This window comes from Eulemur rufifrons, chromosome 30, assembly GCF_041146395.1.
Source record: "Eulemur rufifrons isolate Redbay chromosome 30, OSU_ERuf_1, whole genome shotgun sequence".
NCBI lineage: Eukaryota > Metazoa > Chordata > Mammalia > Primates > Lemuridae > Eulemur > Eulemur rufifrons.
In genome coordinates, this window is record NC_091012.1 from 124,771,246 (window position 1) to 124,789,689 (window position 18,444).

Sequence of the window (18,444 nt, forward strand, 5' to 3'; positions counted from 1 at the left end):
AACATGCTTCTCCTAAGAGTAAGGACTTTTTCCTACCCAAGTACAATACCATTCTACCTGGGAAAGTTAATAGTAAGACCCTAATATAATAGCTAATCCATATTCAAATTTTCCCAGTTGTCTCTAAAATCCACTAGAATCCAGTCAAGCTTTATGCATTGCTTTTGGCTATCATGTCTATCTAATCTTTCTTAATGTAGAACAATCCCCCACTTTTTCTTTCTTTTTTTAAAGAGAGGGGGTCTCACTCTGTCGCCTAGGCTAGAGTGCAGTGGCGTGATCATAGCTCACTGCAACCTCCAACTCCTGTGCTCAAGTGATCCTTCTGCCTCAGCCTCCCCAGTAGCTGGGACTATAGGGATGTGCTGCCACACCCAGCTAATTTTTAAATGCTTTGTAGAGATGGGGTCTCACTATGTTGCCCAGGCTAGTCTTGAACTCCTGGGCTCGAGTGATCCTCCTGCCTCAGCCTCCCAGAATGCTGGGATTATAGGTGTGAACCACTACATTCAACCTCACTTTCAATTTTTTCTTTTTTTTCTTTTTTTTTTGAGAAAGACCAGACCAATGATTGTCTCAGTGTATCCTACATTCTGGATTTATCTAATTATTTCCTTGTGTTGGTGTTAATTCCTCTATTCCCTTTATTTCCTGTTAACACATCTTTTTAGCATCATGTTTTTCAGGAACAATTATAGGAAAAATGTTGTTGTAATGCCAGAGGAAAAAACCTGGGACAACACTTAGCAACTGTGATCAAATTTAAAATTCTTTTTTGTTCTTTTTTGTATTATGAGACTAAGTAGCCCAATTTGATGTCTAAAATCATCAAGAATTTTATTCCCACTCTTCTGTGTTAGGTTTCTTTTAGATTCATAAAATCTCCCCTCCCCCTTTTTGATTTAGAACACTTTCATTCAATTGATTGGGATTAAAAGTAGCTAATGTGTCAAAATTGAAAGATTAATCCTTCTTCCAAAAATTGGTCGCCTTTTTGTCACGACAAGGGATCTGTTCGTCTCCTGTGGCGAATGTATCTTGCTCTCACTCTGTAAACCTATATCTTGCTCTTGGTCTATAATCCTATCTTTCTTCCATAAACCTCATTTTTGTGCTTAAAAAAATTGGTATATATCTATGATTCTAGAACTGCGCTGTTCAATATGGTCACCACTTGTGGCTATTGAACACTTGAAATGTGGCTAATCCGAATTGAGATTTCAAAGACTGAGATGACAAAAATGAATGTAAATTACCTCAGTAATTTTTATATTGACTACATGTTGAAATGGTATTTTGGAAAGCAACTATGCTCACCACTATACCACCAATGCCAATGAAACGGTATTTTGGATATATTGAATTAAATAAAACATTAAAATCAATTTCACCTTTTTACTTTTTAAAATGTGGCTACTAGAAAATGTAAAATTACATCTTTGGCTGTGTGTGTGTGTGTGTGTGTGTGTGTGTGGCTCAGATTGTATTTCTATTGCACAGCGCTGCTCTAGATGTTGAGGAAGTGAGTTTTTCACTAGAAACCCTCTGAATAAGCATACAGTAAACAGCCTTTCTCACATATTTAACCCCTCTCCCAGACTCCTAGCCTTTAGAAACATTATGTACAGTTAGTGTTAAATGAACTTGCCTTCCTAATGATTCTGTAGAGTGGCTGTTGAAGATAACTGTTAGTTAGGTGTAGCATCTTTTTCTCAGGGTCTTTTCCCTGGCCTCAGGAAAATAAAAAGTAACTGTACAAAGCTTGGGGAAGGAACCCATGGAGATTTTAATTCTTCCTTTGGTAGTAACCATCATATCTGTGCAGTGGCTTCATAGTAAGGGGAAGGGAGCATTCTGTCTCGACCCAAGGAAGAGCCCCCACTGATTCCAGGGATCTGAGTCATGCTCTATACTGTGCTGAAATCTTTGGGTTTATTCTTCTGTAGTATCTTTCCCCGTAGTCCTCTGCTGGATTTTCTTCTCAGCTGAAGATAGACTCTTAGCTTTTGTACTGAATACTTTGTGGGACCATCACCAAAGAGGCCAAGGCTTCTGAATTTCTTCACTGAGTTCCTTAGAAGCAATGATACTGTTTATCTGAACACTGTGTATATATGTCAGCTCATGCACTAAGTGCCCCACATATGGGTAGTGTCTACATGTTATCCCCATTTCATAGATAAGAAAAAATTCAGAAATGTTAGGAATTGTATTCTAGAACAAGTGTTACTGTCTGGACTAGAACCGGGTCTGCTTGCTTCCCAGTCCAGGGACTTCCTGTTACAGCTGCTAGAGTAGGGAGAGGACCCTAAGGTGCAGAAAGCATCCTGTTAACCTGTGGCACAGCCTGGGTTGTTTAGAAGTTGTTACAGAGTTGTGAAAATTCTAATGTGTTTGCATGAACAAAACATAGCCTAGGAAGTTTAACGGCACTGAAAAAATATAAAGTGGGAAAACTTAGGGATGTAAAAGCACAATTCTGGGGTTTTCACTGTATAATCAGATCTGAGGTTTTAAAGATTTATTTAGTTATTTATTTATTTTTTTGAGACAGAGTCTTGCTCTCTTGCCCAGGGCTAGAGTGCTGTGGTGTCAGCCTAGCTCACAGCAACCTCAAACTCTTGGGCTCAAGTGATCCTCCTGCCTCAGCCTCCTGAGTAGCTGGGACTACGGGCATGCGCCACCATGCCCAGCTAATTTTTTCTATATATATTTTTAGTTGGCCAGATAATTTCTTTCTATTTTTAGCGAGTCTCGGGGTCTCGCTCTTGCTCAGGCTGGTCTCGAACTCCTGACCTCGAGCGATCCTCCTGCCTCGGCCTCCCAGAGTGCTAGGATTACAGATGTGAGCCACTGTGCCCAGCCATATGTTGATTCTTTAGTACAATAACATTTTAATATTTTTGAACCCAGGGAATCTTCAGTATCATAGATATGCATAAGATAAGACTCAGTATACTAATGATCCCCTTAGAAATTGTATTAATACGTACAGTACCTTCAAAATCATAATAAAATCAGTTTTTCTTTTCCTTTTTATTATTATTATTTTTGAGACAGAGTTTTGCTCTTTTGCCCGGGCTAGAGTGCCATGGCATCACCCCAGCTCACAGCAACCTCAAACTCCTGGGCTCAAGCTATTCTCTTGCCTCAGCCTCCAGAGTAGCTGGGACTGCAGGCGCTCGCCACCATGCCCAGCCAAGTTCTTTTATTTTTAGTAGAGATGGAGTCTCGCTCTTCCTCAGGCTGGTCTCGAACTCCTGAGCTCAGGCTATCCTCTTGTCTCAGCCTCCCAAAGTACTAGGATTACAGGCGTGAGCCACCGCGTCTGGCCTAAAATCAGTTTTTCAAAAGGAAAGAAAAAATCTTTTTTAAATCCTATAAAGATAAAACATTATTTTAGCTTTGTATTTAGGATTTTGAATCTGATTTTTCATTGGCTGTTTATTAAGGAAGCAGATTATATAGCTATATTCTGCTTTAAGTAAGTTCATCATGCTAATCCCCAATATTATTTTATAATATAAATTAGCTCATGATAGACTCCTGTGCTTTTTTTCCTGATCTATTAAATGTAATTCACTATATCACCCCCAAAATTGGATTTATATAACTTACAGAAACAAAGCTAATGTTTTAATGAGTAAAAGCCACAATATGTAGTCTTTGTCTCTATCAAATTTATAATAGAATGTTAATTCTCTTTCACTGAGAATATATTGGACTTAACAAATCATGTCTACAGTTTATAAAAGTTTATTATAAAAGTATTTACAACTTGATAATTTTGATAGCTAAAAAGATGACTTCATTATCAGTGAAAATTCAATGATCAGAGTAAAAGTTAATGCTTCAGAAAAGCCTTTTTTTTTTTTTAACATCTTTTACTTAAGGAACGGAATTTGTGGCTTTATAAGCTACATTTCAAAATGGAAATAAGGTGTCCTGGACTCACCTCAAAACTGGTAGAATTTGAAGATGACAAATTAAGTATCCAAGGTATATCTTAGAATGTAGTACCTCTGAGACCTGGTCTTCACAAAACACCAATAATCTTCCATGTGTTTTCTCTATTAGCATAGTTAATCTATATAGTATTAATAATGGCCTATGACACAGAAGGACATTTATTGTTCTTAATATAATCTCATGCTTGGATGGGGTGGTGTTCCTGTTAATTGAGGTACAACCCATGTGGTAATGAAATTGGGCAAGGCCGCATGTATATAAAGTGTAGGTGCTGTTTGCCCTCCCAGAATTCCTTCACTTAGGCACTGGAACATATTTTGCCTAATCTAGCACTTGACCATTGCGCAATTTCTGTCCAGCAACCAAACCATTAACTGCAGTATTATCACAGTTTAGCAAAATACTTTTGAAAAAACAGTTTATTTATATCTAAAGATTTCAGGTAGAGCCAAATTAGTCTAGAGGAATGAGTGAAAATTTCCCTCTAACCCTCACAGTTTTAGAAGTACGTGAGAAGCATAAACAGTGCTGTGTTTGAAAGTAAAAATATTTTTAAAAGATAGTAACCTGTGCTCGCTTCGGCAGCACATATACTAAAATTGGAACGATACAGAGAAGATTAGCAAAATAAAAAATGAAATAAAAAAAAAAGATAGTAACCTGTATTTCAAATGTGAAATTTGATTAGAATTTCTAATAAGCTTGAGTTGTTTTTGAAAAAGTTGAAAATCCCCTTCAGAAATTAAATAGTACTTATGCGGCTAGAACTTGGAAGTGCTTAAATTAACAATCAGCTCACTTGCCCCTTGGAATGGAAGCACAGAGATGAGCAGGATTTCTGTCGGAAACGAGGTCACTGGGTTAAATGTACTTTCCCAGTTAACTTAATGTCTATTTCTACATCAGTCTCCTTTTTGCCAACCCCTCCTCCCCAACCCTGTGGACTTGGATGATTATAATTAACACATGTGCAGTTCTTCAAAAATCACCCAAGGTGTTCTTCTCCTGAAGTCTTTTCTCCTCTGTCTTTTATATATAGATGTAGAGTGCTCTTATTTTATACCTTTCACTTACATTCATTCCAGGTTCACAGGTTCCTGAAGAGTGCCTGTAATCTGGGTGTGGACTGCTGTTAGAGCCCTGGGAAAGATAGTATCTTAGGGAGTATATGAAGCAGACAGGAACCTATTGAAAACTGGAGTTAAAAAATTCAGTCTTGGCAGGGCGTGGTGGCTCATGCCTGTAATCCTAGCACTCTGGGAGGCCAAGGCGGGTGGATCATTTGAGCTCAGGAGTTCGAGACCAACCTGAGCAAGAGTGAGAACCGGTCTCTACTAAAAATAGAAAGAAATTATATGGACAACCAAAAATATATACAGAAAAAATTAGCCGGCATGGTGGCACATGCCTGTAGTCCCAGCTACTCGGGAGGCTGAGGCAGGAGGATCGCTTGAGCCCAGGAGTTTGAGGTTGCTGTGAGCCGGGCTGACGCCATGGCACTCTAGCCCAGGCAACAGAGTGAGACTCTGTCTCAAAAAAAAAAATTCAGTCTTACTTGCTGATTTTCCTTTTTTTTTTTTTTTTTGAGACAGAGTCTCACTTTGTTGCCCAGGCTAGAGTGAGTGCCGTGGCGTCAGCTTGGCTCACAGCAACCTCAGACTCCTGGGCTCAAGCGATCCTCCTGCCTCAGCCTCCCGAGTAGCTGGGACTACAGGCATGTGCCACCATGCCCGGCTAATTTTTTCTATATATATTTTTAGCTGTCCATATAATTTCTTTCTATTTTTTAGTAGAGATGGGGTCTCGCTCTTGCTCAGGCTGGTCTCGAACTCCTGAGCTCAAACGATCCGCCCACCTCGGCCTCCCAGAGTGCTAGGATTACAGGCGTGAGCCACCGCGCCCGGCCTGATTTTCCTTTTAAATAAAAGATGAAAACAAAAGCAAAGGAGAATTGGAAATGAAAAGGAAAAATGGAATGGGGGTAGCTTTGCTGACATGTAAAAGGAGAAAACCTTTTTAATGAATTGGGGAGAAAGGAAACCAAATAATACGTAGGAATGAAAAAGGATCAGAGAGATCTGGAAGTCACTGGAGAGAAGGTTAGGAGCAGGAAAGGAATAAGGGGGAGTATTAAGATTTTAGGCTTTAAAGTTTTAATTTTTAAATTTATTTTTTTATTCATAAAATGCCACGCGTGTCATAGGTAAGCATTGTTCATTCAAAAGTTAGTTTTAGGATTAAACCTATTTGGCTTTCCTGTTCTATATTTATAAATGAAATATTTACATAGTTGAAAGTATTTCTATAAATAGGAAAAAAATCCCTTATCAGTTGTGAATTCTAGAACTTAGTTGTACTATCTAAATAAGAATCTAACAGATAGTAAAAAGATGGTCTTAAGTCTTTTTAAAAAATACATTATTTCAGGTGGCTGCACTTGTGCTAAAAAAAAAAAAAACATTATTGTCTACCTGTTAGGCTTGTGCACTGTTAGTTTCTAATAGTACTCTATTACTATTGCACTGAAATTATACTTTCTAAGCACATTTATCTTTTTTTTTTTTTTTTTGAGACAGAGTCTCGCTCTGTTGCCTGGGCTAGAGTGCCTTGGCATCAAGCTCACAGCAACCTCAAACTCCTGGGCTTAAGCAATCCTTCTGCCTCAGCCTCCCGAGTAGCTGGGACTACAGGCATGCGCCACCATGCCAGGCCAATTTTTTTTCTATATATATAATTTTAGCTGTCCAGATCATTTCTTTCTATTTTTAGTAGAGACGGGGTCTCACTCTTGCTCAGAGCTGGTCTTGAACTCCTGATCTCGAGCGATCCTCCCGCCTTGGCCTCCCAGAGTGCTAGGATTACAGGCATGATACGTTGCGCCCGGCCTGCATTTATCTTTGAATTAAATATTTTTAATTCTACGGAAGAGTTTAAAGGATAGAAAACTTTACCAAATTGTGCTGAAACTCTTAGACTCTTATCCTGAGCGGGCCTGTCCCTCACCCCCATTTACTCTCCTCACTTTACTTCGGACGTTCAGTTCAATGCTTTAGACAGAGGAGAGGATGGGTAAATTCTTACTAAAATTTGTCTTTACCATTTGGTATCTGACTATATGTATAGTATTTCTGAAAGGAGTTGTGCTGTATTCCTGGTCATTAACTCAATTTTCAGGAGAAAGGGATTAATTAAAGGCATTTTGCACCTAGATTTTTTGTGATGATTTTGTTTCACATAAAGCAATGTAAATTTTAGTTCTGAGCATTACTTTATAAATAAGGACTTCTCAAACCAGGGTAGATATTTTTGCAATATAACAATAAAGGTTGCTCTACATTTTACTAAGAATCAAAATTATATCAAATGTAGCTGTGGTTCCCAAAGATATGGTTTGCTTTAGCATTAAAGCCCCATGATAGTAACCGCTTTGTTTCTGGATATTTCTCTTGAGAAGATTGCATCATCGTCATGAAGAGAAGATAACACTGAGACTCATGACTGAGTCTTCCAAACGATACCTCCTATACTCATCATTCTGAGAATTAGTTTAGCAGTTTTTGGATGTAGGAAGGGCCAGAGAGGTATCTGTTCATGCAGCTGACCTCTTTTATAAAGGGGGAAATACCTAAATTAGAGGCTTGTCCAAGGTCACACAGTGACTTGGGGACAATATCAAGCCTAAAACCTGGGATCTTGTATACAGAGATTGCTCCTTCTCTATCCCCCACTGATAGACCAACTTAATAAAGGGCATTTTGTTTCTTTGGTTTAGTATAAGTATATTGAATATTTAAAAATTATTTCAAAAAGTGAAACAGCTGATAATATCTTCAGTTGGCTGACTAAAAGCCTAAGATAATTTTAGACCACAGCCAGTTTGAACAGGTTTTTTAAATTCCCATTTTTAATCAAATACAGGTAGCAAGCTCTATGGAAATGCCTATTTTAATTATATTGCAAATTCCATTTTAATTCTATCAAAATTAAGGGTGGTTTCTACAAACTAATTTTAAAACTTAAGAATTTAATAAATGGATTATGTAACATTTGGATAGTGAATGGGGAAACAGAGTTTTTGCCCAGCAGTAATGCCTAGCTACTATTTCTTCGACTTGATATATATTTACAGGAATCACATTCAAAATTAATCATTTCTCACATTTTCTCCTTTGCTAACTATATGCATGTGTGTACACACACAATTACATTAAACTAAAAGAAGTTTAGAGGAGGAAATGACCAGTTAAATATTCAGACCACTGTTTTTAAGAGGTAATACATACTTTCTGGCATTTTATATTCAGAATAAGACAAAATGCATTTCATAATACAATTCTTTAAAGTATCAAAGCAAGAAAAGTGGTGATGAATATATTCTTTCCAAGTTTTAAAACAAGACAGCCTTTTAATCCTATGAAAGGAGAAGGAAAGTAATTCAGAAAATGAAGGAAATATCATTCTTGCCATATCTGTTTCTTTTGAGAGCACCTGATATACAGTTAAACTATTACATGAGAAATGAACAATGGGAGAGATGCTTTCCCTATGAAAAGATGAGGCACACGTTTCTTTTTGGATAGCTCCCTTCATTAATGCATTTTAAATGATTCCATTCACGTGGACGGTTTCAGCCCTATGCTTTTAGTTTTAAAGCAGAGTATATCTCTAATTACTTTGTCCAGGATTATCAGAGAGGTATTAGTTCTCCATTTCTATAATGAAGGAAGAAACTGGTTATACTTAATGATATTGTGTGGTTTTAGAGGAAAATTGCAGCAGTAAGTAGCTGTGGGAAAAGGGCAAGGCAGATCTAGAACTAGGCTTGGCAGAAAGAAATAGGAGCTAAATTTCTTTGGTTGGAAGATCTTTGATGAACAGTCAGCTATCCAAAGGCACAACTTCATTATTAGGGGCTTAGAGGTAGAACGAATTGGCTAAAGATATGTAGCTTTGATTTGGACTTTAACAGAGTCGAAGTGGCTCTTGTAAACTCTTTGGAACTCAGATTTCAAAGCACAATTGAATGAATGAGGACAGGACAAAGTGACTGGAAGATTGGGTGTAAAACAAAGGCCAGAAAATGACTCTAAGAACAATTAAGCTTGGCCAGGTTGATGGGATGTTCCACCTGGGGGTGGAAGGTAGAAGGAAAGGTGCTATAGGCCATCTGGCCTAGTCCTTCATAGGATGCCAGAATCCCTCTCCAGTGCTCTGATAGGTGGTCACACCTGGACTGCCTCCAGTGGCAGGATGCTCACTGACTCTGGAGGCTGACGGTCCCCGACTTGGGGGAAATATGTACTCGTAATCCTTCTACTGACTATAAAAGAAAGACATGATCCCAATAAAAAATCTAAATATCGACCCATATAGAATCAAAGGGCAAGTTCCCAAGAGCTCACGGGTAACCATATTGTTGCATGCGTATACAGGCAATTTTTTTCCCCTACAGATACTGCTGACTGTGTAAAGCAGTCCATTTTTGTTTTTTGAGAATATTACATGTACTGTTCATTTTTTCTCATTTAACATTTTGAACATCTGCGTTAGTGCGTATGGATTACTCTCATTCTCTTTAATGGCTGCATATGGTATATAGCAGAGTTTATCCAACCAATGTATTATTGATAATTGGAGTTGTTCCCAGTTTTTGTGCTCTTATAAGTAATAATGCAATGAACATCCATTATCTTGGCAGTTTTAATTACAGAGCTTTTTCTTATATTGGCCTAAAATCTTCCTCCTAACTTCCACTTCTTGGTCCTGAAAACAGTTGCCATCTTTCTCCTGAGTCTTCTCTTGGGTTGAAACATTCCTCGTCTGACCATTCTTCCTTTGGATCCCTTCACTGTCTTCCAGATGTGGTCCACTTTGTCAATGTCTACTTTATAGTATAGTGATATAACTGAACACTGTCTTCATTGTGGTTTTACCTGAATGGAGAGGGTGGGATTATCTGTTCTTTTAATTCAGCCCACAATTTTATTAGCTCCTAAGGCTACCATATCACATTGTTAGTTCATATTGAGGACAGAGTCAGTTAAAGCTTTACATTTGGAGTCATGGATCCCTAGGACACCTGTTAAAAACTGTGGACATCCTACCCCCGAAATGCATTAACACGCAGTTATTGCTGCAATTTCAGGTAGTTCATGGGTCCCTTATGTTTCTCCTTTCTTTTTTTTTTTTTTTTTTGAGACAGAATCTCACTTTGTTGCCCGGGCTAGAGTGAGTGCCATGGTGTCAGCCTAGCTCACAGCAACCTCAAACTCCTGGGCTCAAGCGATCCTACTGCCTCAGCCTCCCGAGTAGCTGGGACTACTGGCACGCGCCACCATGCCCGGCTAATTTTTTCTATATATATTTTAGTTGTCCATATAATTTCTTTCTATTTTTAGTAGAGAAGGGGTCTCGCTCTTGCTCAGGCTGGTCTCGAACTCCTGACCTTGAGCGATCCACCCGCCTCGGCCTCCCAGAGTGCTAGGATTACAGGCGTGAGCCACCGCGCCCGGCCTCTCCTTTCTTTATGATTTTACTTTGTTGATTACTTTGCTGAAGTCATAGGTTCTTTCATTCTCAAAAATTAAACAGAGGGCCGGGCGCGGTGGCTCACGCCTGTAATCCTAGCACTCTGGGAGGCCGAGGCGGGTGGATCACTCAAGGTCAGGAGTTCGAGACCAGCCTGAGCAAGAGCGAGACCCCGTCTCTACTAAAAATAGAAAAAAATTATGTGGACAACTAAAAATATATATATAGAAAAATTAGCCGGGCATGGTGGCGCATGCCTGTAGTCCCAGCTACTCGGGAGGCTGAGGCAGGAGGATCGCTTGAGCCCAGGAGTTTGAGGTTGCTGTGAGCTAGGCTGACGCCACGGCACTCACTCTAGCCTGGGCAACAAAGTGAGACTCTGTCTCAAAAAAAAAAAAAAAAAAAAAAAAAAAAAAAAAAATTAAACAGAGGCCGGGCGCGGTGGCTCACGCCTGTAATCCTAGCACTCTGGGAGGCCGAGGTGGGCAGATCGTTTGAGCTCAGGAGTTCGAGACCAGCCTGAGCAAGAGCGAGACCCCATCTCTACTAAAAATAGAAAGAAATTATATGGGCAGCTAAAAATATATATAGAAAAAATTAGCCGGGCATGGTGGTGCATGCCTGTAGTCCCAACTACTTGGGAGGCTGAGACAGGAGGATCCCTTGAGCTCAGGAGTTTGAGGTTGCTGTGAGCTAGGCTGACGCCACGACACTCACTCTAGCCTGGGCAACAAAGTGAGACTCTGTCTCAAAAAAAAAAAAAAAAATTAAACAGGAAACAAGGTCAGTCTTGGCATTACCCGGTAAGTTCGTGCTGACTCCTAGTGTGTGGTGCTTTCTTATTTCCAAGTGCTAACTATTTTTTAACAATCCAGGATCCACCTCAGGCTAACCAATCTGTAATTCGGGAATCTGTCTGGCTTCTAGTCCTCTCCCATTCATCACGATTCCACACAGATTACAGAAAGCAGTTAATCAGCCTTATCTTCGAAGCCTCTCAGGATCCCAGGATGTGATTTGTGAGATCGAGTGACTTGAACTCAGTGAGAATAGTTAGTTTTTCTTTTTGCTCAACCATCTTGGATTTAAGTTTCTTCTTAGTAATTCTTTTTGTTTTGGGTTTGTTTTTTTTTTTTGGAGACAGAGTCTTGCTCTGTCACCAGGCTAGCATGCAGTGGTGTCGTCATAGCTCACTGCAACCTCAAATTCCTGGGCTCCAGTGATCCTCCTGCCTCAGCCTCCTGAGTAGCTGGGACTACAGGAGCACACCACCACGCCTGGCTAATTTTTTTCTATTTTTTTAGTAGAGACCAGGTCTTGCTCTTGCTCTTGCTCAGGCTGGTCTCTCAAACTCCTGAGATCAAGTGATCGTCCTTCCCTCGGCCTCCCAAAGTGCTTGGATTACAGGCATGAGCCACTGCGCCTGGCCTGTTTCTTCTTAGTAACTGTATTTGATCTTCAGGTTGGAAAGAATAAGACATTCTTAGGCAAGAAGGGAAATAAAATAGGAGTAAGGCTGTTTCTCTTTGTCGTTTGTTAATATTACATTAACCAACCCCGGGGCAGGGGGCTTCACTTTTCCTTCCTTTTACTTTAACCTCTAAAATGCTGTTTATTCCATATCTGGTACTTGATAAAGTTAGAGTTCATCATGAGGATTTAGCCTTATTCATTATATTCTTATAGCTCCGTTTCACTCTTTATAATACTTATATGCCCATTTTTTTTTTTTACCATCTGTTGTAAGTGGTTTCTTAACATCTGAATTCCAGAAAGCTCTCTCTGCAGCACATCAGATTTTTTAGATACTTTCCCCTCTTCTTCCCCTCATCAGTATATTTTGTAATTATGCAGTCAGCATTATGCTTTTGAGAGCTTCCAAGCCTTCTTGAGCTTCCTTACACAATTTCTGATCTTGGAATTGATCCTAATTTTCCTTTGAAAAACTTGAAATCTGCCTATCCAATATGTGCAGCATTCTCGTTCCTTTGTTTCTTGATCTCCAAACATGGCTGCTTTCTCTAAAGCTTTCTCCTACTTATATTACCAATCATGTTTTACTAGTGAGGATTAGGTCCAAAGTAATAATTTCTCTCATTTCTCCTCTAGTTTCTGAAAGCCTAAATTTTTACACAGACCAAAAGCATGTCATCAGATGCATTTATTTAAGCTGAATGACATACTTTCACAGCTGTCCCCTGGTCAGTAATAATAGCTAGTAAAAGCTAATATTTTTTGCACACTGCTAGATGACAGATACTATGGTAAATCCCTTTGATGGAGCTGATCTCACTTGTCTCCTATCATACAGTTAGGAGGCATGGGTGCTATTGTTATCCCAATAATACAGTTGAGGAAACAGGCTTAAGGATGTTTGAGTTACGTGTCCATGATTGCACAGCTTGTGAGTGCCAAAGTCAGAAATTTCCTAAATTGGATTCTTAATCACCAGACATGGTGCTTAATTACTATGCTGGACAAGATTCTATTACTTGAAAACCTGTGTAGCTCTCAGACCACTGGCTGTGCACAGTAGGCACTTAAATATTTAATTTGAAGTTTATGATTCTTGTTGATTTCCAGGGTATTGCCTTTTAGCTCCTACAAGTCAATTAGAAAAAGATAAGAAAAATGAAGAATAAATGAATGGAAAATTAAAATGGGAAAAGATGCTTGTTCTTTTTTTTTTTTAATCAAAATTTGAAAATTTTTTACAAAGAGGGTCACACTCTTGCTCAGGCTAGTCTCAAACTCCTGAGCTCAAGCGATCCTCCTGCCTCAGCCTCCCAGAGTGCTAGGATTATAGGCATGAGCCACTGTGCCTGGCTTAGATGCTCATTTTTAATGAGCAAAAAAAAAAATATATATATATATATATTTTTTTGAGACAGAGTCTCACTCTGTTGCCCAGGCTAGAGTGCTGTGGCGTCAACCTAGCTCACAGCAACCTCAAAACACAGCAACCTCAAACTCCTGGGCTCAAGCAATCCTACTGCCTCAGCCTCCCGAGTAGCTGGGACTACAGGCATGTGCCACCATGCCCAGCTAACTTTTTCTATATATTTTTAGTTGTCCAGTTAATTTCTTTCTATTTTTTAGTAGAGACGGGGTCTCGCTCTTGCTCAGGCTGGTCTCGAACTCCTGACCTCGAGCAATCCTCCCGCCTTGGCCTCCCAGAGTGCTAGGATTACCGGCATGAGCCATCGTGCCCGGCCTGAAATATATTTTTGATGGCTTCAGGAGACCTATTTTTTGAATGGCAAGAACTCTATTTCTGTTTATAAATATGATACATGAAAAACAAAGAATGCAAAAATGTTTGTGAAATTACAGAGAAAATTACTATTAAGCAACCATACACACAATTTTTTAAATTAGGATAATACTAGAGTACTATTGCATTTTAGAAACTGAATATATTGTGAACATCATTCCATGTTAATGAACACTCAATGATGTTATCCTTAATGGCTGTATAGTATCCCATTGTTTCTCATAAGAGATCGAAACTCAGTTTGTTTCCTCGGTTCTTCACCTTTAACTTTCTCTATGTGAAGTGAAAGTAGTGAAGGTTAAGACCTTAGGTCCTTCTCATATTTTCCTTTATTATATTACTATTTGTTTTATTGAAATTACTTGTTTACTATTAAATATTAGTCATTATTTGCTATGATTTCTTCCACAGTTGTTATTTTGCTAGGAAGAATTGGACTGGATGTTCAGTCATTGTGATCCATATGATTGATTCTGTTTATTAAGAACAATTATAGGCCAGGCGTGGTGACTCACACTTGTAATCCTAGCACTTTGGGAGGCCAAGGCAGGAGGATCGCTTGAGGCCAGAAGTTTAAGACCAGCCTGGGAAACATAGCAAGACCCTGTCTCTACAAAAAAAAAAGAAAAACTAGCCAGGTGTGGTGGCACATGCCTTTAGAGGCTGAGGCAGGAGGATTGCTTGAGCCCAGGAGTTTGAGGATGACACCACTGCACTCTACGTGAGGTGACAGAGCAAGACCCTGTCTCCTAAAAAAAAAAAAAAAAAAAAAATACTGTCTTTTATTTGAGAGAGGGGTCATTAGGATCATTCATTGAATATGTTAAGTATTTTAATAAATGAGTATGTCATTTAAAGATTTCTCTAAAGAATAATGGAAGCTGTGTTATAACATATTGGAAATTGCATGAACTTTCAAGTAAAATTGTCCCTTTTCAAGGTTCGGATCCTCGCTCTACCATTTTTAGTTAATGTAAACAATTTGGGCAAGTCACTTAACATTCTGAGCTTCAGTTTTCTTTATCAGGGAAACAGGGATCGTTATTGTGCTCTCACAGGAGGAATAATTTAACGTCAGATGAACATGTACAACACTCAGTGCAGTAACAATGTTAGTTTTCTCTTTTATGTAGTTAGACGAGGGCTTCTCAACCTTTTTTGTGCCATTTACCCCTTTGCTAGTTGGGTGGAGCCCATGGAAGGACTCCACAAAATAATAATTTTTATGTTTTTTCTTTGTCTTTTTTATTTATTTATTTTTAATATTTTTAGTTGTCCAGCTAATTTCTGTCTATTTTTAATAGAGACGGCGTCTTGCTCTTGCTCAGGCTGTTCTCGAACTCCTGAGCACAAATGATCCACCCATCTCGGCCTCCCAGAGTGCTAGGATTACAGGCGTGAGCCACCGCACCTGGCCAAAATAATGATTTTTAAATCATAACATAAAATGCCTGGGATTACAAAGGAAACCAGTTATATTGAATATAGTTATCCAAAATACTTACCGAAAACAAATTCTGTGGTGCTTTCTGTTTCAGATACTTTTTTGGAGTAAGGTGAGGAATAAATGAATGAATGGATTAAAGAAAGAAAGAAGAAAGAGGGAAGGAAAAAGAGGAGAAAGGAAGGAGAGAAAGCTCATAAATACATATGCCTGGTTTTGACTCCCTCCCAAGCTGTTATCACATATTTCCAACAGGCTCCTAGACATTTCCTCCTCAGCATCCTGCCAGCAACTCATCCATCCCTTATTGGTATCACCACTCTCTCTATCAAGTCTAAATCCTCAAGTCACATTTGGTTCCTCACTTTTTCACCCTATCCCTACTTCATATCAGTCATGGATGTCTATAGATTTTATCTCTACAGTATCTAATTTCTACTATACAAATTTAAGACCCTCTTATCTCATTCTTGCCCTGTTATGATACAGGATTCTTCTGCTTGGTCTCCAACATCCTACCTCTTTCACGAAGTATGCCTTGAGTGTTTTGAGCCAGTTTGATATGTTCTATATCTAAAGTTCTAAAGCACTCACGGATGTGCTGTTTCAGCTTCATACCTAATTGTCAGCTGACTTATTTACTTATTGCTAAATTTGTATTTGTTTTCATTTTCTCAAATATGTTCTAAGTTCTTTAAGGCAATGGACCACATCTTAAACTTATTTTTATATCTCCTTAGAGTGCTTAGCACAATACTTAAAGTACTTCATAAGATCTTGGTAATCATCATAATTTGGTAGTTATAGCTCCAAAAGCAAAAAGGAAAGAGTTTGACCTATTCTTGCCTACTGAATTATTACTGTAGGAGTTGATGATGTTAGACCAAGTCCTTTTTTTTTTTTTTTTGAGACAGAGTCTCACTCTGTTGCCCAGGCTAGAATGAGTGCCGTGGCGTCAGCCTAGCTCACAGCAACCTCAAACTCCTGAGCTCAAGCGATCCTCCTGTCTCAGCCTCCCGAGTAGCTGGGACTACAGGCATGCACCACCATGCCCTGCTAATTTTTTCTATATATATATTTTTAGCTGTCCATATCATTTCTTTCTATTTTTTTAGTAGAGATGGGGTCTCGCTCTTGCTCAGGCTGGTCTCGAACTCCTGAGCTCAAACGATCCACCCACCTCGGCCTCCCAGAGTGCTAGGATTACAGGCATGAGCCACCGCGCCCGGCCGTAGACCAAGTCTTTATGTCAAAAACCTACTAGGAATTTTGCATGTATTTAAATTTTCACTATCTCACTAAATTAACTCAAATTATTCAGTCATGGTTGTTTTACCATGCTACTTGTGATTAAGAATACTGTGGGCATGGTTTCCTCTACTGTCAATCCCTGTTTTTTTTCTTATAGCCCCCACCTGTAGCCCAGGGCCTGACATATAACAGGTATCTAATATATTTTGTTAGATGAATTTCCTTCTGCCTGCAAATTAACTTGTGCCTCAAAAATTGTTTACTTTTAAAAGGTTGGGAATTTACATAGATTATTACAAATTGTAAAAACAAATACGATTTTTCAACGTTTATAGAAAAAACAAAGAAAGCAGATGATCTTACCAGGAAAAGCAGTCTTAGTAAAGTGGGCTTAAAATGATCATATTAGTAGGCTTTGATATTTTGTCTGCCATTGATGCTTTTTCTTTTGGTTAAATTTTTTTTTTACTTGTATTCTTAGGTTAAGACATCAGAATTTTACAGATACTCTCGACAGCTGCGTTATGAAGTTGACCAAGCACTGAATTACTTTCAACATATTCACCAACAGCCTTTGTTGGATATGAAATCAAGCCGCATCCGTTCTGCCAAACCCCAAACTACAGTATTCCGAGGAATGATTGGACATAGCATGGTTAACAGTAAAATACTTCTCTTAAAGAAACCAAGAGTCTGGTGGGAATTGGAGGGACCACAAGTTCCTCTACGTCCCGACTGCCTTGCTATAGTCAATAACTTTGTGTTCCTGTTAGGTGGTGAAGAATTAGGCCCAGATGGCGAATTCCATGCTTCTTCCAAAGTGTTCAGGTATGACCCAAGACATAACTCGTGGCTGCGGATGGCAGACATGTCCGTGCCACGTTCAGAATTTGCAGTCGGTGTTATCGGGAAGTTCATTTACGCCGTAGCAGGCAGAACCAGAGATGAGACTTTCTATTCAACAGAGAGATATGACATCACCAATGATAGATGGGAATTTGTGGATCCTTATCCAGTTAACAAATATGGACATGAAGGGACAGTGCTCAATAACAAGTTGTTTATCACTGGTGGAATCACCTCATCTTCCACCTCCAAACAAGTGTGCGTCTTTGACCCCAGTAAAGAAGGGACCATCGAGCAACGGACCAGAAGAACCCAAGTAGTTACCAACTGTTGGGAGAATAAGAGCAAGATGAATTACGCAAGATGCTTTCACAAGATGATTTCTTACAACGGCAAGCTTTATGTCTTTGGTGGTGTCTGTGTGATCTTGAGGGCCTCTTTTGAATCTCAGGGATGCCCTTCCACAGAAGTGTACAACCCAGAGACTGATCAGTGGACTATCTTGGCATCCATGCCGATTGGTAGAAGTGGCCATGGTGTGACCGTGCTGGACAGACAAATAATGGTTCTTGGAGGCCTTTGCTACAACGGTCATTACAGCGATTCCATTCTCACTTTTGATCCGGATGAAAACAAATGGAAGGAAGATGAGTACCCTCGGATGCCCTGCAAGCTGGATGGTTTACAAGTATGCAACCTGCATTTTCCGGACTATGTACTAGATGAGGTCAGACGTTGCAACTAATGACATCATCTTTCTCTCTTAAAAAAAAGGCAAACAAAGTGTTTGTTTGTGGTAAAGTAGTTAATTAAACATAAAGATAAACCTCACCAGTTTTACTATCAAAGCCATTGGTCAAATATCGTAAAAAGTTTTCATTCTGTGCTAGCATCCTCATCCTTTTTTTTTCTTTTCAGTGGCCTCAAATTCATGCAATAAGTGTAATTCTAAGTGCTAGCTCTCGAAACTACTTCCAGAAGCAGTTTAATGGAATGCTTCACTTATCTGGGAAATTGATTTTCTGCTTTAAACATTTCTTCCTAATGTTAGTGTAGGAGTCATGCATCTTCTAAGAGAAGACCCGATAAGTGTCACTGGATGTGATTTCAGTCCCTATCTCTATCTGAAACC

At 39.2% G+C, this 18,444-nt stretch overlaps 1 protein-coding gene and 1 pseudogene across 1 annotated transcript in view; both read left to right on the top strand.

The window, feature by feature from the left end:
- KLHL15 (kelch like family member 15) overlaps window positions 1-18,444 on the top strand; it is a 39,197-nt gene extending 20,753 nt beyond the window's left edge. The window contains exon 3 of the mRNA XM_069463448.1: window positions 16,948-18,444. Within this exon, the coding sequence (XP_069319549.1) occupies window positions 16,948-18,057 (1,110 nt within the window). The 3' untranslated portion in view covers window positions 18,058-18,444. The remainder of the gene's footprint in view (window positions 1-16,947) is intronic.
- On the top strand, window positions 4,539-4,638 carry LOC138379302 (U6 spliceosomal RNA; annotated as a pseudogene).